The 19696-nt window shown below is 55.2% G+C and overlaps 1 protein-coding gene across 6 annotated transcripts in view; it reads right to left on the bottom strand.

Moving 5' to 3' along the window:
* The window catches only part of DICER1 (dicer 1, ribonuclease III), a 72235-nt gene that overhangs the window by 18735 nt on the left and 33804 nt on the right, over positions 1–19696 (bottom strand). For 4 of the 6 annotated variants that reach the window (XM_060181000.1, XM_060181002.1, XM_016190795.2 and 1 more), the window contains 10 exons: positions 18096–18568; positions 12256–12388; positions 10275–10517; positions 9630–9781; positions 7682–7814; positions 6646–6721; positions 4522–4661; positions 2806–2985; positions 1808–2021; positions 760–913 (listed from right to left, as the gene is read on the bottom strand). In XM_060181000.1, coding sequence (XP_060036983.1) covers positions 760–913; positions 1808–2021; positions 2806–2985; positions 4522–4661; positions 6646–6721; positions 7682–7814; positions 9630–9781; positions 10275–10517; positions 12256–12388; positions 18096–18568 — 1898 coding nt within the window. Of the gene's footprint in view, positions 1–759; positions 914–1807; positions 2022–2805; positions 2986–4521; positions 4662–6645; positions 6722–7681; positions 7815–9212; positions 9483–9629; positions 9782–10274; positions 10518–12255; positions 12389–18095; positions 18569–19696 lie in introns of those variants that run through there. The other 2 variants (XM_060181004.1, XM_060181003.1) reach the window with 2 other exon arrangements.

Genomic DNA, 19696 nt, shown 5'->3' with positions numbered 1-19696 from the left:
CAGCGAGATCGCACTCAGTCACAAGGGGCAGACGGGAATCTCTCGGCAAGTCCGGAGGCGGGGGTGGCGGGGGCTGGGGGGCTGGGGGATGGAGAAGGGGCCCCGTGCGCTGGCGGTGGGGGACGCCCCTTCCACAGCGCCTCCGAAAACTGACAATGGACTCGGCGTATATAACCCAGCAACTCCAGTGCTAGGTGTCTGTCTGTCTGTCTGAGGAAAGCAGCTACTGACTCAGAAAGGTACAGTGCACTTGTGTTCACACACATGAGGGAAAACGGCCAAGACACAGATTCAGTCCTGGTGTCTCGTCTGAGGACAGAGAAGAGGGCAAGGAGACCGTGATGCGGAGGCCAGGCGGTGGCACACCTGGTTAAACACAAGGACCTGGGTTCAAGCCCCTGGTCCCCACCTGCAGGGCGGAAGCTTCACGAGTGGTGAGGCAGGGCTGCAGGTGTCTCTCCCTACCTTCCCTCCCTACTCAGTTTCTCTCTGTCTGAGTTGTGTGAGGATGGAGCAGGGTGGGAGGGTGCTGGGACTGTGGGCACAGGCGTGGGCTGGGGACGCCCCTCCGGAAGAGGCTGCCCCCCCGACCACCTTGCAGCCCACCGCGGCCCGGGCTTCGTCCTCTGCACACACCAGCTGGAGGGAGCAGCTTCCTCCCCACACGGCACCTGGGCGGTTCTCGCAGGAGCGCCAGTGTCCAAGTCCTGGCCCCTGCACGACCCCCACCCCCGTGAGCACAGGGTCCTCGCTGCCCACCTGGGGATGATAACAGCGTCCTGGTAGTCTTCTAGTTTAAAAACAAAGGGGGTTTCTCTTGAGTACTTGGTGCTGGGGATGCCAATGCGGGCTTCAGACTTTTCTATATCCTCCATGAACTTGAAGTCGATGTCCAAAGTGCCAGAGTCATTCACTGGCGGAGGAGAGATGCCACAGGGGGCTGACCACCCTCCCAGTGCCCCATTCATGCCCACAGGGGGCTGACCATCCTCGCAATGCCCCGTTCATGCCCACAGGGGGCTGACCACCATCCCAGTGTGCCGTTCATTCCCACAGGGGGGCTGACCACCCTCCCAGTGCCCCATTCATGCCCACGGGGGCTGACCACCGTCCCAGTGCCCCGTTCATGCCACAGGGAGCTAACGACCCTCCCAGTGCCCCGTTCACACCCACAGGTGGCTGACCACCCTCCCAGTGCCCTGTTCATGCCCACAGGGAGCTGACCACCGTTCTAGTGCGCTGTTCATGCCCACAGGGGCTGACCACCCTCCCAGTGCCCCATTCACACCCACAGGGGCTGACCACCCTCCCAGTGTCCCATTCATGCCCACGGGGGGCTGACCATCCTCGCAATGCCCCGTTCATGCCCACAGGGTGCTGACCACCCTCCCAGTGCCCCGTTCATGCCCACAGGGGGCTGACCACCGTCCCAGTGCCCCGTTCATTCCCACAGGGGGGCTGACCACCCTCCCAGTGCCCCGTTCATGCCCATGGGGGCTGACCACCCTCCCAGTGCCCCGTTCATGCCCATGGGGGCTGACCACCCTCCCAGTGCCCCGTTCATGCCCATGGGGGCTGACCACCCTCCCAGTGCCCCGTTCATGCCCATGGGGGCTGACCACCCTCCCAGTGCCCCGTTCATGCCCACAGGGGGCTGACCACCGTCCCAGTGCCCCGTTCATGCCCATGGGGGCTGACCACCGTCCCAGTGCCCCGTTCACGCCCTCGTGTCATCTTCTAGGTCCCAGTGCAGGGCCCTGAGTGCCACACAGACCTCCCGTGGGTCGGCGAGCAGGGCGCCCCTTACCGACATTCAGAGGTAGAACACAGTAGGCGGAGTCGGCGTCGGCGGGCCTGAACTCGAGTGCGGGCTTCTCCAGCCGCAGGATGTGGGAGAAGATGTACTGATGCAGCCGCGTGATCAGCTCCAGCTGCCGCAGGGGCAGCGCGAAGCCCGACTTCTTCAGCTCTATGGAGACGGTCACTTCTCCCGAGCGGGTGTACACAGGGAAGTGTGGGATCTGGGTTGAGGGAGGGAGGGAGGGAGGGAGGGAGGGAGGGAGAGGACGTGCTCTGCCATCACAAGCACTTCACCGAGGGGAGGGAGCACACTTTCTGCGGAGGAGCAGGGCAGACAGCTCGACCTTCCCGGTTGCTTTTCTTTCTTTACTAATGGACAGACACAGAGAGAAACTGAGAGGGAGGGGAGACAGACAGACACCTGCAGCCCTGCTTCACCACTTGTGAAGCTCCCCCTGCAGGTGGGGGCCAGGGGCTTGAACCCGGGTCCTTGCGCACTGTGATGGGTGTGTTGCCACCCGGCTCCTCAACTTCTCAATCTTCAAGGTTATTTGTAGCTGTGCCCCGAGTGCTGAAGCACTGGGCTTAGGAACTCAAGGTCCTGGCTCAGTGCCCGGCACTACTCGTACCTGAATGACGCTCTGGCTCTCGTGAAACTGTCTGTCTGTCTCTCCCCCTCCCCTCCCCTCCCCTCCCCTCCCCTCCTTCCCTTCCCTCTCCCCTCTCTCTGCCTCTCCCAAAGTTAATGCATAGGGGCCAGAAGGTAGCACACCCAGTGGAGTGCACAGGTCACTGTGCACAAGCCGTCGGGCTCAGTCCCCTGCTCCCCACCTGCATGAGTCTCATGAGCAGAGAGTAGGCCGCAGGCCTCTCCCTCTCTCCCTTTCTGTCTTCCTCCCCGCCTGATCTTTCTGTCTCTATCCAGTAACATGCATCTCATGCACGCCATCCACAGACTAAATGGTGCCTGGAAAGGGTGGTCTCGGCAGAAGCTGCAGTGCCCACCTGAGGTATGGGCTTGGCGGTGAGGATCCCAAAGCAGCGGGTGGTATCCTCCGGCGGGTACAGCTTCCGCCTCCGGAAGTTGAGCTCGTCGGGCAGTGGGGTGGTAAGGACCATGCCGATCACGTACAGGTAGCAGGGCTGGTCCGGGGTGGGGTAGCTGTCCCTCAGGCACTCTGGGATCTGGAGGGAGGGAGGGAGGGAGGGTACAGGAGACCAAGTTCTTCCTGTGGCCCGGGGGCCGAGTCCCTCCACCTGCTGACGGGGACCCAGGAGGAATGGCTGCGGCCCAGGGTGGATGCCCACACCTCCTGAGAGCAACAAGGACAGACAAATGGACTCCACACACTGCTGGGGCCTCTCTTCTCCACCCCCGGGCACCATCTCATTCTCTCACAAGAACGTGAAGTAAGTAAGCCACGGGCCGGGCGGGCGGCCCAGTGACAGCAGGCGTGCGTGGCCCTACACTGGCTCCCTAGCAGGGCAGATAAAAATGACACCCCTCAGTTTGGTCTCTTTTGACTGGATTGTTCTTCTGTTACCGGGATTTCCCAGTTGCTGTTTCTTTAATTCCTTACTCACTGTAGAGTATCAAGAGATGTAGGTGTAAATTTTTTTAAGAATCAGGGGCTGGGTGGTGGTGCGCCTGGTTAAGTGCACATGTTACAGTGTGCAAGGACCCAGGTTCAAGTCCCCGGTCCCCACCTGCAGGGGGACAGCTTTGCGAGCGGTGAAGCAGGGCTGCAGGTGTCTCTCTGCCTCTCTCCCTATCTCCCCTCCCCTCTGAATTTCTCTGTCCTATCAAATAAATATATTTTTTTAAAAGAGAGATTAAAAGAATAAAAAAAGAAAACTGAATCTGGGATGTTTTCTAAACTGTCAATATTTATACATCCCTACAAACAGTCTTGGAGTTTCTGGGTCTCTAGGACAACATACAATCTTTTCATGAAAAACCTATGAGAGGCTAATGGGTGCGGCTCAAAAGGCCAGTACTGCTGCGGAGTGGGCCTGCGTACGGCACCTGCTACGACCAGTGACATCTGCGCGGGACATGGATCCGGTGACCTGGGAGGGGGCGGTGGGTGAGAAAACGGGATGCAAGGGGCGTGACACTGAATCTTAAAAGTGTATATCTGGGTGACGCAGATTTAAAAACAAAAAAGACAAGCAAGCAAGCAAACAGAACTCAGAGCAAGTTCAAAAATCAGACAGAGAGGGGTAGATAGTAGGACGGTTCAGCAGAGAAGAGACTCGCATGCCTGAGGAGGCTCCAAAGTCCCAGGTTCAATCCCCTGCACCACCATCAGCCAGAGCTGAGCAGGACTCTGGCAAAATAAATAAATAAATAAATAAATAAACAAACAAACCAGGTCTCATGCCCGAGGCTCCAAAGATGGAGCAGATGGCATACAGAGTACAAACCCCAAGCGTGTGCCAGAGCCCAGGACTGCTGGTTTTTTTCTGAGGGCAGGAAAACCGCCACCTCAGGGTAAGTAAGCCCCAGGCAGGGAGGCAGGGAGGCAGGGAGGCAGGGCATGCCGGCAGGTGGCTTTGGCCGAGGCCCGAGGAGCTCGTGTGAGCAGCCCACCCCGGGGTCCCTGGGGTGCCGGGGAGGCAGGCCAGTGAGGAGGGAGAGGGCGCCCGGCCGGGCACCAGGCGGCAGGAGCCGCGGGGAGCAGGGAGGAGGAAGCCGGCGGCGGCGGGCGGGGTCCTCACCGCTTTGGGGTAACACTGCCTGCGCTTGGTGGAGCCCGGCCGCCCTGGGACGCAGGTCTCCTCCTCGTCGTGCAGGTCCAGCTCCTCCTCGTATTTGACCGTCTCCTTCCCGACAGGCATCAAGTGGTCGTCCAGCTCACCTGAGGTTGTGTGGAGAGCGTGGGGGTCGGGGAGCAGAAGGGCAGCAACCCCGAGACAGCGGGGCGGGCGGTGGCATATGTGGCCCAGCGCAGGGACCCCAGATCGAGCCCCCACTCCCCACCTGCAGGGTGTCTGTCTGTCTCCTTCCTTGTCAACTTCTCTCTGCCCTGACAGATAAAAACTAATAACGAACAAGAGAAAAACCAAAGCAGCTTTGCTTTCAATGATACAAATGGGGGGCCGGGTGGTGGCATAAACAGTTAGGCACATGTGCTACCAAGCACCAAGGATCAGGGTTCAAGCCCCCGCTCCCCACCTGAAGGGGGAAGCTTCATGAGCAGTGAAGCAGGTCTGCAGGCGTCTCTCTCCCTATCTTCCCCTCCCCTCTCAATTTCGCTTTGTCCTAGCTAATAAAATTAGAAAGGAAAGTGGTCCAGGAGACGGCGCAGTGGATAAAGCATTGGACTCTCAGGCATGAGGTCCTGAGTTCTATCCCCAGCAGCACATGTACCAGAATGATCTCTGGTTCTTTCTCTCTCCCCCAATCTTTCTCATTAATAATTAAAATCTTTAAAAAAAAATAGAAAGGAAAATTGGCTGCTAGGAGCGGTGGATGTGTAATGCCGACACCAAGCCCCAGTGATAACCTGCTGGTGATGATGATGAAGAAGGAGGAGGAGAAGGAGGAGGAGGAGGAGGAGAAGAAGGAGAAGGAGGAAGAGGAGGAGGAGAAGGAGAAGAAGGAGGAGGAGAAGAAGGAGGAGGAGGAGAAGGAGGAGAAAGAGAAGAAGGAGGAGAAGGAGGAGGAGAAGGAGGAGAAGGAGGAGAAGGAGGAGAAGGAGGAGGAGGAGGAGAAGGAGGAGAAGGAGGAGAAGGAGGAGAAGGAGGAGGAGGAGGAGAAGGAGGAGGAGGAGAAGGAGGAGGAGAAGGAGGAGAAGGAGAGGAATAAGAAAAAGGAGGAGGAGGAAGAGAAGAAGAAGAAGAAAAAGAAGGAGGAGGAGAAGGGCTTCAGTGTGCTTCTTGAGGCATTCCATTCTGGCCCATTCTGACGTTCTTATCTCACAAGTTCTGTTCCAAATCTCAGAATAGAAGCATCTAGACAGACCAGCCTAGATCATCACTGTACAAAGGAGAAAAAAGTCTCCTTTTTTTTTTTTTTTTTTTAACAAAACTGGATTTGTACACTGATCAGGGGGCCGGGCGGTAGCTCAGCGGGTTCAGCGCAGGTGGCGCAAAGCACAGGGACCGGCGTGAGGATCCCGGTTCCAGCCCCTGGCTCCCCACCTGCAGGGGGGTCGCTTCACAGGTGGTGAATCAGGTCTGCAGGTGTCTGTCTTTCTTTCTTTTAAAGATTTTATTTATTTATGAGAAAGACAGGAGGAGAGAGAAAGAACCAGACATCACTCTGGCACATGCACTGCCGGGGATCAAACTCGGGACCTCATGCTTGAGAGTCTAAAGCTTTACAACTGCGCCACCTCCCGGACCACAGGTGTCTATCTTTCTCTCCCCGCTCTGCCTTCCCCTCCTCTCTCAATTTCTCTCTGTCCTATCCAACAACGATGACAATAATAATTACAACAACAAAACAACAAGGGCAACAAAAGGGAATAAATATTTTTTAAAATCTTAAAGAAAAAAAAAAGACTAATCAACACATGATGTTTCTGACTCCACATTTAGGACATTGAAAGAGCTCAGCAGAGAAAGCTGATTAAATCACAGTTGTTGGCAGTTAGCTGTGGAGAGCAAAGAGCTTCCCACACTGCAGGCTCCAGAGAGTGTCAGCCTTGTGACTCTGCTCACCAGCTACGAGGAGAGCGACCAAACCCATGGCCCTGCCTGGGCTCTGCTGACAGCCCCCGCCCCCGCCCCCGCCCCACCCCAGGGATGGCTTTTGCTTCCCAATGCCTCCCACCCACCCCCACTACCCCCACCCCACACCTCTTTTTAATCTGCCTGTGCAAAGAAAAACGGCCTTACCAATCTTGTGCAGCTTCTCACAGCAAATGAGAGCTACCACTCTTTCAGCTAAGCGGATGCAGTTCATGGGCGGGCCCTGAAACACACAGATCTCCACTGAGCGTGGTCACAGGGCAGTCAGCACATAAGATGCTCAGGGCACCTCTGACTGCTACCTGAAAGCTGAAATTTACCAGAACAAAGATCTTTCTTATGAAAAAAAAAAAAGTCATCCAACTTAAAAAAAATAAAAATACTAATCTGAGGGGCCAGGTGGTGGTGCACTTGGTTGAGCGCACATGTTACCAGGCTCCAGGACCCGGTTCAAGCCCCCAGCTTACACCTGCAGGGGGGAAGCTTTATGAGCGGTTAAGCAGGGCTGCAGGTGTCTCTCTGCCTCTCTCTCTCCCCTTCCCTCTCAATTCCTCTCTGTCTCTAGTCAATAAATGAAAAATAAATGAAAAATAAAAAACATTTCTTAAAAAAGTCCTAGTCTGAAACAGCAGTATTTGAAAATTTTACCCAGTAAAATCAACAGAAGTTAGAACCATAGTCTAACAATTTTCATTCATACAAGAAGATTTCAACATCCTTAACTTCCGACTCATCTGTATGTTTACAATAGCAAAACCTCCAAAGTAAAGATCTGTCAGAAGATAGCCACAGCACACCTTAATAGTTCTAAACGACTTTTCATGTGTGGTAGCAATCACTTGTCTTTGAGTCATCTGGAAATCGGAACTGTGGCCAGGAAAGGCAGCTACATGCGGCCAAAAATTAGCCTCTCAACTCTACTCAGTGAGTTCTAGGCCACCAGAGTCTCTGCGCTGCGGTGGACTGGGTCTGTCAGGACCGTGTCCGCTGGGGAGGGTCTTTGAGGAACCTGTTTCTAAGGTCAAATCACACTGGTGACTCCAGGATGGGGCTGGTCACAAGGCTACGTTTCAGGTGGCTTTTAAAACCAGAAGTACCTGTATGGAGCAGAGAGCTAGAGGAGGGGCAGGACATCAGTTAAGGACAGGCTTAAGGGTACGATCATTTCTTTTTCTAGACTTACAACAATGGAGGCTCGAAGAGGTGAGTTAATTGGCAGAAAAAGACTTGAATAAAATGTACCATCAGGCAACTCCCGGGTTCTACACTTAGGGGCCAGGTGAGTGAAGGGATCGCAGGGTAATCGTGCACAGTATCTGTAGAGAGAGAGACGGTCGGGTGCTGAGTCCACACCGGAGGAACGGACAGGGCACTTTGCACTGACACTCGTGACACTGCCTCCTCTCAAATCTGAGTCCTTAAGTCCTCTGTCCCTTTTTTCCATGTGGAGTGTAAGCTTTTCCTGGCTTGAAATCTTCAGTGAGGTGGAGCAGTCCGGGCGAACGGTACAGCCCGTGACGCCGTCCCACAACCGTGCCGTCCCGCACTCGACCCACTCGCTGCGTGGCCGGGGGAAGAGGCAACTCCGTCTCGGGATCCCGCCGGCCGGGTGCACACGAGCAAGAGGTCGGAGCTGGGGCCACCCTGTGTTGAGCGCCGCCAGGCGGAGTGGGGCGGAGCGGCCGCTGGGTTCCGCCAGGAGAGCGCGGCAGGCCGTGCCCGACGTGTCCCCGCTCCCCCGCTCCCGGAGCGCAGGGCAGAGTCGCTGGGAGGCAGGAAGGAGGGAGGTGGCACTGGCCGACCCTCGGCGGGCCCAGGAGCTGGTCGAGAGCGAGCTGGGGAGCTGCCTGCCTTTGCGGCCAGGCACAAGGAGGTCGCTGTGACAGGAGGTGCGGACACAGCGCACAGCCCCCGGCCCGTGGGCTCAGATGTCGGTTCCCATGGTTCCTGCACAGCAGGCGCTGCCCGCAGAGGAGAAACAGCCCGTGGCAAGGGCGGGGGACGGACGGCAGGCAGCAGAGTCCGAAACAGCTGGGACGAAAGACGCCAAGTTCAGCAGCTTGGCAGCGAGCTGGCAGGGCGACCGCACTCTGGACTGAGAAGCCCGGCGGAGAGGAGGGGAGGGGAGGGGAGGGGAAGGAGGGGAGGGAGGGAGGGGGAGGGGGGGGAGAGGGAAGGAGGGAGGAGAGGAGAGGAGGGGAGGGGGAAGGAGGGAGAAGGAGAGGAGAAGAGGGGAGGGGAGGGGAGGAGAGGGAAGCCCTCGGACAGCCGCGGGCTGCGAAGTCCCCGTTCTGCAGGCCCCGCGAGGATGATGGAGGCGGGCACAAAACAGCAACGGGCACTGAGCTAGCGGCCAAGGCCGGGCAGAGGGCAGGCTCCTCGCGACGGCTTCTCACGTGGCCGGGCAGGCCGAGGACGCCGTCCCTCCTGGGCGGGCCACCAGAAGCGAACGTCCCGGGCCAGGCCAGGAGGGGCCGACCACAGTCCGACTCCGTGTGCAAGCTCCAGCCATCTGACTGAAGGCCGTCGGAGGCCGGGACAGACTGACCGAAGGGAGGCCGGGACAGACTGACCGAAGGGAGGCCAGACAGTGGGCGTGGCCACACCCGTCGGGGGAGCACCTGGGAGCTCTCTGCCGCAGCCCGCAACGTCTCCGCGCTGCTCGGGCCCCTGCAGGCCCGACACTGGCCTAAGGCGCGGAAATGCTTTTAGAAATACCGCTGCCGACTGAAGATGAGGCGCTGTCAAAGGTGAAAGTTAACGTGACGTGATCCTGTTCAATTTAAAATACCTTTTTTATTTTGGATAGAGAAATTGGGGAGGAGGGAGGGAGAGCAGAGAGAGGAAGATGCACCACTGCTAGCGAGTGGGAAAGTTGGCGCCTCTCAACAGAGTGAGAGAAACGACAACAACGATTTCGGGACTGAGGGACCAGAGGGTCACACGCAGCGCGCAGCCCCAAGCTCCGGCCTCGCAGAACAAGCCTGCCAGGGGGAGAGGGAGGGGGCGGCCGGCGCACCGTGCTCTGCCTTCTGACCCGCAGCAGAGGCGGCGGGAGGGAGCAGCCCCGCCACGGGCTACACTGCGAGCTCGTGAACGCGCCAGTCTCCATGCAAGTGACGGGGCCGTACCTGTTGATGTGTCCGATGGCCGTGTTGATGGTGACTCGAGGGCCGTCATCCGGCCTCAACACATACGGCGGGAAGATGTCGTCGTCGTCCACGACAGGGTCAGAGTCAGCCTCCCCAGTCTCAGCTGACTTGGAACATTTGTTTCTTAAAATCTAGACACGTTTCAAAAACAGCCTTTAAAACCGTGAGAGCACAAGGCCCGCTTTGCCACGCGCCGGCTGTCTGCCAGACCTCTCTGGCCTCGCTCGGAGCACCTCTGTCTTCTAACCCCTTGCCGGTCCTCCGGGCTCTTTTGCGGCGGGAAGCTTCTCCCCGGGCGCCCTCCCAGCCCCGGGCCTCTGAGGGCTCCCAGAGGTCTAGACCGCTCTGCGGGGTGCTGCAGACTCAAGCCGTCCACAGTGACCGCCCTGCCACCGCCACAGAGCGCACTTCTGGCCACCTGGTGCCCTGGCGTGCGCACGCCCGCTCACACTACTGTTTAACCGTGAGCTTGCAGCCACGCTGGCCCTCTGTGATTAGTGTCGACTGTCTGATTACACAGCACAGCCCCTTTGGGACGGTTCTCTGCAGATAAGCGTGTGTGTTCAGATCTATTTCTAGATGTGTTAAAAGTGGCACAGAGGCATACCAGCATTTGGCTCTTACCTTTTCGATGGCTTTGTACGTTTTGAGGTCTTCTTCAAAGCTCTTTATTTTGTCAGTATCTGCCAACATGATATAATTAGAGATGGGCGCCCGGGCTCTGCCCTTAGACTGGACGTAGGACCGATACTCTGTGGGCAGATCAAATCGGACCACCAGGTTGCATTTTGGTATGTCCACACCCTCTTCCACGATGCTGGTTGCAATGAGCAGGTTGGTCTCATGAGCTCGAAACTTCCTGAGCACCTGAAAGGGATGTGCCGCACAAAGCCACTGTAAGAGGTTCTCTGAAGGAAGCGCCGAGTGCGGGCGAGTGGCCCCGTCCTTCCTGACGCTTCCTCAGGGGCTGAGGTCAGACTAGAGAAGGTGGCAGGACAGAAAAGTCAAGACGGGAGCAGCTCTGACTCGGGGAGGGTTTCTTTCTTTCTTTTTAATCATTTTATTATTGAGTAGAGGCAGAGAGAAACTGAGAGGGGAGAAGGAGACAGAAAGGAAGAGACAGAGAGACACCTGCAGCCCTGCTTCACCACTCGTGAAGTTTTCTCCCTGCAGGTGGGGACCTGGGGCTTGAACCTGGGTCCTGGTGCCCTGTGACATGGTCCCTGACTTAGTGAGTTTTCAACAGCATCTGACTTGAAAAGTCAGAAGACTTTCTCCTTTATAAAAGCCGCCCTGTTCAGATCACAGCCTTCAGACTGAAAACTGGGACCTGTCTGCTTGTTTCTTCACTGCTTCTCCTTCCTTTTGTTTTGATCGCCACCAGAGGGTCTAGCAAACACGTGAACCACTTCTGGGGCCTCGCTGGACAGTCCGACCTTCTGCACTAACATCTCGTGCCTGTGAGAACGTGCCAACCTCCTTCGGAAGATGCCAGGACCCTTTCATTAAAATTCCTAGATCAGTAGGAATTAATGATTACATTTTCTGACGCTTTCAATTTAAGGCATAACAAATAAAGTGAAAACTTTTTTTTTCATACAAGATTCAAAATGAAACCTCCAGCCTGGGCTCAGTTTCAGTAACAAAGCATGTCGGCTTTTTCAGGCAGCCCTAGCAAATTCTGGGTATTGGACTTGGACTGTGACCAGAAAGCTATGACATCGTGGAAAATGACTTCCACATGAATTATCCTGCTACTTCTAAGTTAAAAAGCAAACTTAAAACAAAGGTTTTTGTGAGGCAGACACTCAGCTCTTAGCATCTCCCCACTGCTATTTCCCACATAAAAATCAAAAACAGCGTGAAAAGAAAGTGTCCCGGAACTTGAAAGTATGTTGTTATTTCTGAAACATTTGGCCAAGGCAGAGCTTTAAATGAAGAAGAAAGAAGAAGAAGAAGAAGGAGAAGGAGAAGGGGAAGGGGAAGGGGAAGGGGAAGGGGAAGGGGAAGGGGAAGGGGAAGGGGAAGGGGAAGGGGAAGGGGAAGGGGAAGGGGAAGGGGAAGGGGAAGGGGAAGGGGAAGGGGAAGGGGAAGGGGAAGGGGAAGGGGAAGGGGAAGGGGAAGGGGAAGGGGAAGGGGAAGAAGAGGAAGAGGAAGAGGAAGAGGAAGAGGAAGAGGAAGAGGAAGAAGAAGAAGAAGAAGAAGAAGAAGAAGAAGAAGAAGAAGAAGAAGAAGAAGAAGAAGAAGAAGAAGAAGAAGAAGACACTTTGCAGGGAAAGACTGTTGCTGCTTCCAAATCACATAGCGTCAGTCACCAGGAAGTGCTGGTGGCCCTGCTCGGTCTGTGGTGTGTCTGCATCCAGCAGCCACTAAAGGAAAAGTGAAGGGGTCGGCAGCAATCAGACAGGAGCGACTGAGCAGACGGACGTTCTCCGTCTGGACATCCGGGCCCCTGGACCGCCACCTCGGGGAGAGGGCTTTTCTGTCTGTGAGCGAGTGTTCCAAACTGCCGCGAGACGGGCTGGGAGCCGAGGGGTGCGGGGCCTTCCAGGAGCAGAGCTGCTCTGGGTTCTGCAGGCTGTTAGCGGACGGGGATTCTCATTACCTCCTCCTGTTTTCGGAACTCCGCTTCCATCTGCTTGTTCCGAGGCTGGTTTTTCCCGATGCCGTGTCCAGTTATGAAGTTGCTGCTGATGTAAGCCAGCTCCGGGTCCTGCTTGCCAGCCTCCTTTATCAGCCTGCAAAATCACAGACGTCTGCACGTTAGGCGCTGCTGAGGGAGGGAGCAGAGACTTTGGTTTGTAAGTAAGGTCTACCTTCAGACGACAGCGAGAGAGAGCGCGTGTTTCGCCAACATACCTAACAAAACGTCCTCGGCCACTTATTATTTTCTTTAACTGAGACCCAAGCTACTCTCCCCTGTGTAGCTCTGTGGACTGAATACTCAACAGAGAGGGTTGATTTATGGATGCCTGAGATGTCTGGGCTACTTCAGACCCTCTAACTTGGGTGTGGTGACTTCACAGGGACGTGGCGGCCCAGGAGAGGGACAGAGCGGAATCTGGGTCCGCTGCATGCTGGCTTCCCACCAGGACTTCCACGGAAACCCCACCCGCTTTCTCATGAGACTCCCTGTGCTCTCCTGATGCACATGCAACGTGCCCCCGCCCCTGGCTCTCGGGCCGAGACTACATAGCCCGGTGACTGAACACCCTGACCTGGTGGGTGGGAGGCTCCCCACCCCCTTGTGTAGGAAGAGGGCTTTGGCTGTGTGTGAGAAGCAGCACTGTTTTTGAAGACTTAGCTTCAAACCCAGTATCACTGGCCCTGCACCTACAGACGGACAGTCAGACGGTCGCCTCGGCTTCCTACACTGTCCTCTCCAGGCCACTGGGCAGGCGCCTGGAACTCTGGTCCAACAGCGCCGATCTCCCCTGCCATGCAAAAGAGGGAGCCCACGCCGGTCCCCTCTGCCCCCTTCCTGCCCCTCCTGCCTGCTCCTCTGTCCTAACCCCAGGTGCTAGTAACCCAGATCCGGCCCTTTAGCTGAGGCCTGGGAGGGGCTGGGGGCTGGGATCACATTACACCCCGGACAGAAGGTTAATGGTTAGTGTGGCCATTACAGCTATTTTGGAGACATTCACATTGGAAAACTCAGCACACGGGATAAATGCTTCCACACCTGACGTAAGTGATTCCAGATGGCATCTCTGAAGTCACATGGCATAGCAGAAATTCCGAATAGAAAATTGCATTTTTTTAAGTCAAACCATTCTCCTGCTGGTTGTCGGGTACACGAAGCAGGCAAGAATCAAAGGGCTGGGAGAACCTTGAGTAGCCATCTAGAATATTTCCCGGCCTCCCGATCTGGGGAGCGTTTACACGTCTAGCTGACTTTCCAAGTCTGTGCTGCAGTTCAAGTGCTTAAGATGGTCAGAATCAGAAACTTCCTGAATCCGGTCCAAGTTTTGTTTAGCTGTTAGAGTAATCTTGCACCGGGAACAGAAAGCAGCACTGCCTGCCAGCCAACGGCGTGGCCAAAGCCTCAAACATGAAGTTAATTATCTTAGAAATAATATGTACTTCCAAAGTTTGGTTTATGTAAATAAGCATCAATTTGGATATAATGGAGGCCAAAAAAAGAAAAGCAGTTCGAGTTACTGCTAATTAGGCGCAGAACTTATTTATTTCACCAAACGATCACCCGGGCAGACTTTAATTAGCTGAGAAATGAGGGCACGGGGAGAAAACTGGATTCCCGGACTCAAAAGTCACATGGATACCACGGAAAAGACCCATCAGTAAACACGACCTCTCGCGAGCAAGAATTACATGCTGCATCTATGCTGACAGGCCTCGGAGAGAGAACTAGCCTCTCTCGCAGGCTGATGTAGGGGCTCTCAAACCCTGTGTCCCGGGGGACAGAGCCCCTGGCTTCTGCAGAAAGGAAGCCAGGGCTCCTGCTGTCGGAGCTGAAGGGTGGGTGACGAGGGCCGCTGGGGGTCCCGGCACGTGGGACAGAGCCCTTGTGAGTGAGTGCACAGGACTTCTAAAACTCTTTCCTGCAAAGAGCTGCTTTGTTCTTTTATTTTTCTTTCGTTTTGTTTTTCAGATTCACCAGAGTTCTGCAAAATTCATGAAAATGAAACACAAGGGACGTGAGACTTAAAATCCATTCAAATTCAAGGGCTGCTGGTGGTGTCTCCAGCAGACATGGCCGAGCATGCCTGGCACCCTCCCGGTCCAGTCTCTGTACCCCCCACCCCCAACTCTGCACGCTCCCCAGGCACCGTCTCTGTACCCCCACCCCCACCTCTGCACCCTCCCCGCCCCTGTCTCTGCACCCTCCCCACCCCTGTCTCTGCACCTTCCCCAGGCCCCAACTCTGCACCCTCCCCAGGCCCCGTCTCCGCACACCAGTGCTGCACACGCGCACACACACACACACACACACACACACACACGCACACACATCACAGAGGTTGGCACCTGCTGAGTACCAGGTGAGGAGACACGCATTTTTTTCTGTATGTTGGCTGTCCCTTGACTCCGAAACAGAGCAAAGGCTGGAGCTGACTGAGCACACGTTACCTTACACAAGGATGGGAGTTCAAGCCCCCAGGCCCCACCTGCGGGGGGGGGGGGGGGGAAGAAGCTTCAGGAGTGGCAAAGCAGGGTTGTAGGTGTCTCTCTGTCTCTCACCCTGTCATTCTTCCCCTCCCTTCTCAACTTCTCTGTCTCTATTCAATAAATGCATAAAAACATAAGTAAACAGAGCAGAGGCTGAGGGCTTGGAGAACAGAGGCTACGTTGTGTGACTATTTTATTTGTAAGAATCACAAATCAGCCTTAGTCTCCTCGTCTAAAATGCAGTAAGATATCTAACTCCCTCCCTCGTGGGGCACTTGAAATTTAAAATGCATAAAGTAGGAGGCATGAAAGTGCATCTATGTACACAAAGATGTCTGCGTATTATGACAAAAGAAAGAGTCAAAGCAAGGCACGATATATGCAGAAGTCTCTGTGATTTATCTTTTTAATTAGGAGAGCAGGACAGGGCCCAAATGTCACAATAGCTTATATACTCTGGAGAAACTAAGTCACTGAAGAAGGATTTCCCTCCCGTTAAATTGATGGAAGGAAGGAATCTGGCTTTCAGGGAAGTTTTCTAAGCTTATTAAAAAGCTTACTGGAACAAGACTGCTATTGTACATTTAATTAGCTGCTCGTAAAGTCGACCCTCAGGCCACTCTGGAGTCATCATCCGACACGGAATTCCAGCTCGATTCTATAAAAGCTGATCACAATTAATCTGATCCTCAGAGTTAATAAGCAGGAACTGACTTTTGATAAACCTTCCCAGGCTGATGTTTTCTGCCACAGGGACTGGTCTGCATTTGAAAGAAAAAAGGAATGTGGGGAACGGGCTTGGGGGGAGCAGAAATGGAGCCCTGTTTCACCCCCAGCCCCAAGCCTCAGCTGAGGTCGTCCGTCCTGCAGGCAGGCTGAGGGCTGCGCCGGCACGGCACAACACGGCACACGGCTTCCCTGGCCCACGCGTTTTCCTCCCTTTCTGAGAAGTGATTCCAGCGGCCGAGTCCCCCCAGCCTGTCTCCTGGCAGGCTTCCCTCTGCAAAGCGGTGCCCTGCAGAATCACAACTGGAAATTGTGGAAACTTGGAGGAGGGACGTTAAGATCCTACAACTGTCTGCCACGGACAAGTTATTCAACTTACAGCAAATTATTTTTCCTCCTGAGGCCCTTCCCTACATTTTTTTTTTTTTTATAAAAAGAAGTGGGCTGGATTAGATCCTCGACGAAGTCCCTCCCCAGCCTTAAACTTATGATTCCGATGTAATTCACTACCCCGAGTTATTTTATTTCTCCTTCATCATAGGGGATCAGGTCCGATGACTATGAAAATTACCAGACTGAAAACTGCCAGATGACGACCCCAGGGGCCAATTTCTCGTTACTCAAGTAAGTTTTCAAAAGTCCCCAAACAGTCAGAAGCAGTTTGGGGGGGGGGGGGGGGCGGGGATTCCCAAATTACCTCAGGAAACAAAGCTTAATTTCTCCTCAGAGATCACTACTCGCAGAGTAAGCTCTCAGGGGTCAACTGTGGCCAATTAATGGATCTTGGAGAGAAGTAGGTTGTCTCCAATACAAAATGAAGATCTCTCTCTCTCTCTCTTCCTTCTTTTCTTTCTTCCTTTATTTCTCTCTTCCTTCCCTTTTTTTCTTTCTGTCTCTCTTTCCTTCTTTCTTTCTTACCTTTTTTTTCCTTCCTCCCTCCCTCCCTTCCTTCCTTCCTTCCTTCCTTCCAGCCCATCCATTCCCTTCTTCCTCCCTCTCCCTCTCTCTCTGTATGCATCACAGACCATCCCTCCACAAGTCCCAGGGTCCATGTATCCAGTCACTGTTGGACAAAACATAGCAAAGCCCCGTCAGCCAGTGGGGGAACCCAACTTCTACTGGGAAGGGGGTGGGGTGGGCGACATCTGCACCGAAAGGCTTGATTCTCCTGTGAATCAGAAACAGGCGACACGGGGGGCTGAGGAAACCCTGACGGCAAGTCCAGTTGTCCTCCACTCTCCACTGCAGCCACAAAGCTGAGCGGCCATTTGTTAAGGACCTAAGGCCCGTGGTGCTGGGCAGACTGCACACCCTGCCTGGAATGAGGCCCGGGGCGTGTCCCCGGCACCCTGCAGGAACTCTCGAGACAGCCCCAAGGAAGCTCCGCGGCTGGGGCCTCCTTCTTTCTCTCCTCTTGCTTTCCCCACCTCTCTCTGAAAAAGGAGAAAGCGAAGCCGGGCCGGAAGGTGGGTGGGCACAGTCGTGATGCCCTGGGTCACCGCGTGGCCATGAAACGTGAGTGCCGGCTAGACGGCTCACCTAGGAGCACCCCTGCAAGCAGGAGGCCCCCGCTGCACTGGGGGAGCTGCAGTGGTCGGTGTAGTGGTCCCTACTCTCCCCTCCCCTCCCCTCCCCTCTTCTCTCTCTCTCTGTCTTCAACTCTCTCTCTATTTCTATCTGAAAATGTCAGCCCAAGGGACCGCACACCTGTTAGAGCACACGTTTCAGTGCTCAGGGACATGGGGTCAAGCCTCCAATCCCCACCTGCAGGAGGCTTCTGAAGCAGGGAAGCAGGGCTGCAGGTGTCTCTTGTTCTCTCTCTCTCTCTATCTCCCCCTCCCCCCTTCAATTTCTATCTGTCTCTGTCCATGAATGAATTATTCAATATTTGTAAGAGGTCATCAAAGAGCAGTGAAATCCCAACGGTTAACTTTTTAAAAAAGGAAATATCAGCACAATAATGTTCAGATAAAATGTAGCCTAAGAGTGCATGATAGAGACCAGTATGAAACGCCCAACACATGGCCACAGATCAATTTCTGAACTGGGGGCCAGACGGCGGTGCACCTGGTTAGGTGCACACGTTTCCATGTGCAAGGCCCCGGGTTCAAGCCCTGGTCCCCACCTGCAGTAGTGAAGCGGGGCTACAGGCATCTCTCTTCCTCTGTCTCACCCTCCCCTCTCATTTTCTCCCTGTCTCTATCCAATAAATAAATGAACTTTTTTTTTTTTTCAATTCCTCTGGACTGGGAGGTCCGGGAGGCGGTGCAGTAGATGACGCCTTGGACTCTCACGCGTGAGGTCCCGAGCTCAATCCTCACAGCACATGCAGCAGCGTGATGAAGTCTGGTTCTTTCTCTCTCTGCTTATCTTCTTCATGAATAAATCTGAAAATGTCAGCCCAATCGCTTCTTTTTGAAAAAAAACTTCTCCGGACTGAAGCACTCAAGTCGAAACTGCAGGTGGCTCGGTCTCCCTGTCTCTGCCTGCGCTCTCTGTCTGCTTCAGGGAATCAGAACCGAGTCCTCCTGGGAGGGAGGCCCCCCGGTCACGCGCCATCGAGTGAGTCGGGGCGGCCGGGACACGCACCTGTTGAGCACAACCGCCGTGTACCTCCTCTCCACGAAGACAACCCCGCACAGGATGTTGGTGAACGGGGAAGGGAAGTTGGTCTCGGGCTTCTCCTCCTCGGCCTCCTCCTCGTCGTCGTCCTCGCCCTCGGAGTCGCTCCAGGACACGTAGTCGTCCTGGTTCCTGTTGTTGTACCACTCGACGCTCTCGAACTGCTGCCGCTCGAAGGGTTTGTACTTGCGCAGGATCTCCAGCAGCCGCAGCACCTTGGGGGTGACGAAGCCCAGGTCCAGCGAGGCGGGCGAGAAGTGCTCCTCGCACAGCGCGTGCACCTTGCGCAGCGACGTGTCCGCGAAGAGCAGCAGCTTGCGGGCCAGCTCCTCCTGCTCGTGCTTGGCGTGCTTCTGCAGCTCCCGCACCATCATCCCCGCCACCTTGTCCGCGCACCAGGGGCCCAGCACCACCAGCACTGCGCGGCAGTCGGACAGGATCTGCGGGGACACGGGCGGTGACGGGCGGCAGGCGCCCCTCCAGGATCCCGCTGCCCCCGCCGCCTCAACGACAAGGGAGAGGAGAGACCGCCTGACAACACCCAGCGTCCGGCAGGACACAGACCCGTCAGAGACAGGAACAGAAGTGCGATTCCGGGGGTCGGGCGGTGGCGCAGGCAGCGGGTTAAGCGCACGTGGCTCGAAGCACAGGGACCGGCCGGAGGATCCTGGTTTGAGCCCCCGGCTCCCCACCTGCAGGGGAGTCGCTTCACAAGTGGTGAAGCAGGTCTGCGGGTGTCTGTCTTTCTCTCCCCCTCTCTGTCTTCCCCTCCTCTCCATTTCTCTCTGTCCTATCCAACGACGACATCAGTAACAACAACAATAATACAATAAGGACAACAAAAGGGAATAAATAAATATTAAAAAAAGAAGAAGAAGAGTGATTCCGAAACGTAACAACGGCCATCAGGGCCCTGTGGTGGCATGCCTAGTTAAGCGCATGTCACAGTGCTCAGGGGCCGGGGCTCAATCCCTCCCCTCGGTCCCCACCCGCAGGGTGGAGCAGGTCTGCAGGTGTCTCTCTCTCTCTCTCTCTCTCTCTCCCCTGATTTCTGGCTGTCTCTGTCCAACAGATAAAAATAATAAGAATATATATATTTTTAATTTTTTTTATTATCTTTATTTATTGGATAGAGACAGAAATTATGGGGGGGTGGGGGGATAGAGAAGGAGAGAGACAGAGAGACACCTGCAGCCCTGCTTCACTGCTCAGGAAGCTTTCCCCCTGCAGGTGGGGACTGGGGGCTTGAACCTGGGTCCCTGCGCACTGTAATATATGTGCTCAGTCAGGTGCGCCACCACCCAACCCCCAAATATATATTTTTTAAAGGCCATTTCTGGCAAGCCCACAGCTCACATCCTTCTCAGTGGGGAGGAGCTGGCAGCCTTCCCCCTGAAATCGGGAACTGGACAAGAATGCCCACTCAGGGAGGGGAGAAGCAGGAGGGAGGTGAAGTCACCCACAGGGCACAGTGTGAGCATTTATGGCAAGTCTCAAGCCCCATGGAGTGGGGGAAGTGGAGGACTTGCCAAGTCTGAGGCGGCAGGACCCCCGGGCCCCCAGCTTCT

The sequence above is a fragment of the Erinaceus europaeus genome, chromosome 22 (assembly GCF_950295315.1).
Source record: "Erinaceus europaeus chromosome 22, mEriEur2.1, whole genome shotgun sequence".
NCBI classification, from domain to species: domain Eukaryota; kingdom Metazoa; phylum Chordata; class Mammalia; order Eulipotyphla; family Erinaceidae; genus Erinaceus; species Erinaceus europaeus.
Note: the sequence above shows the minus strand (reverse complement) of the source record. Positions and strands in the feature narration are given on the sequence as shown.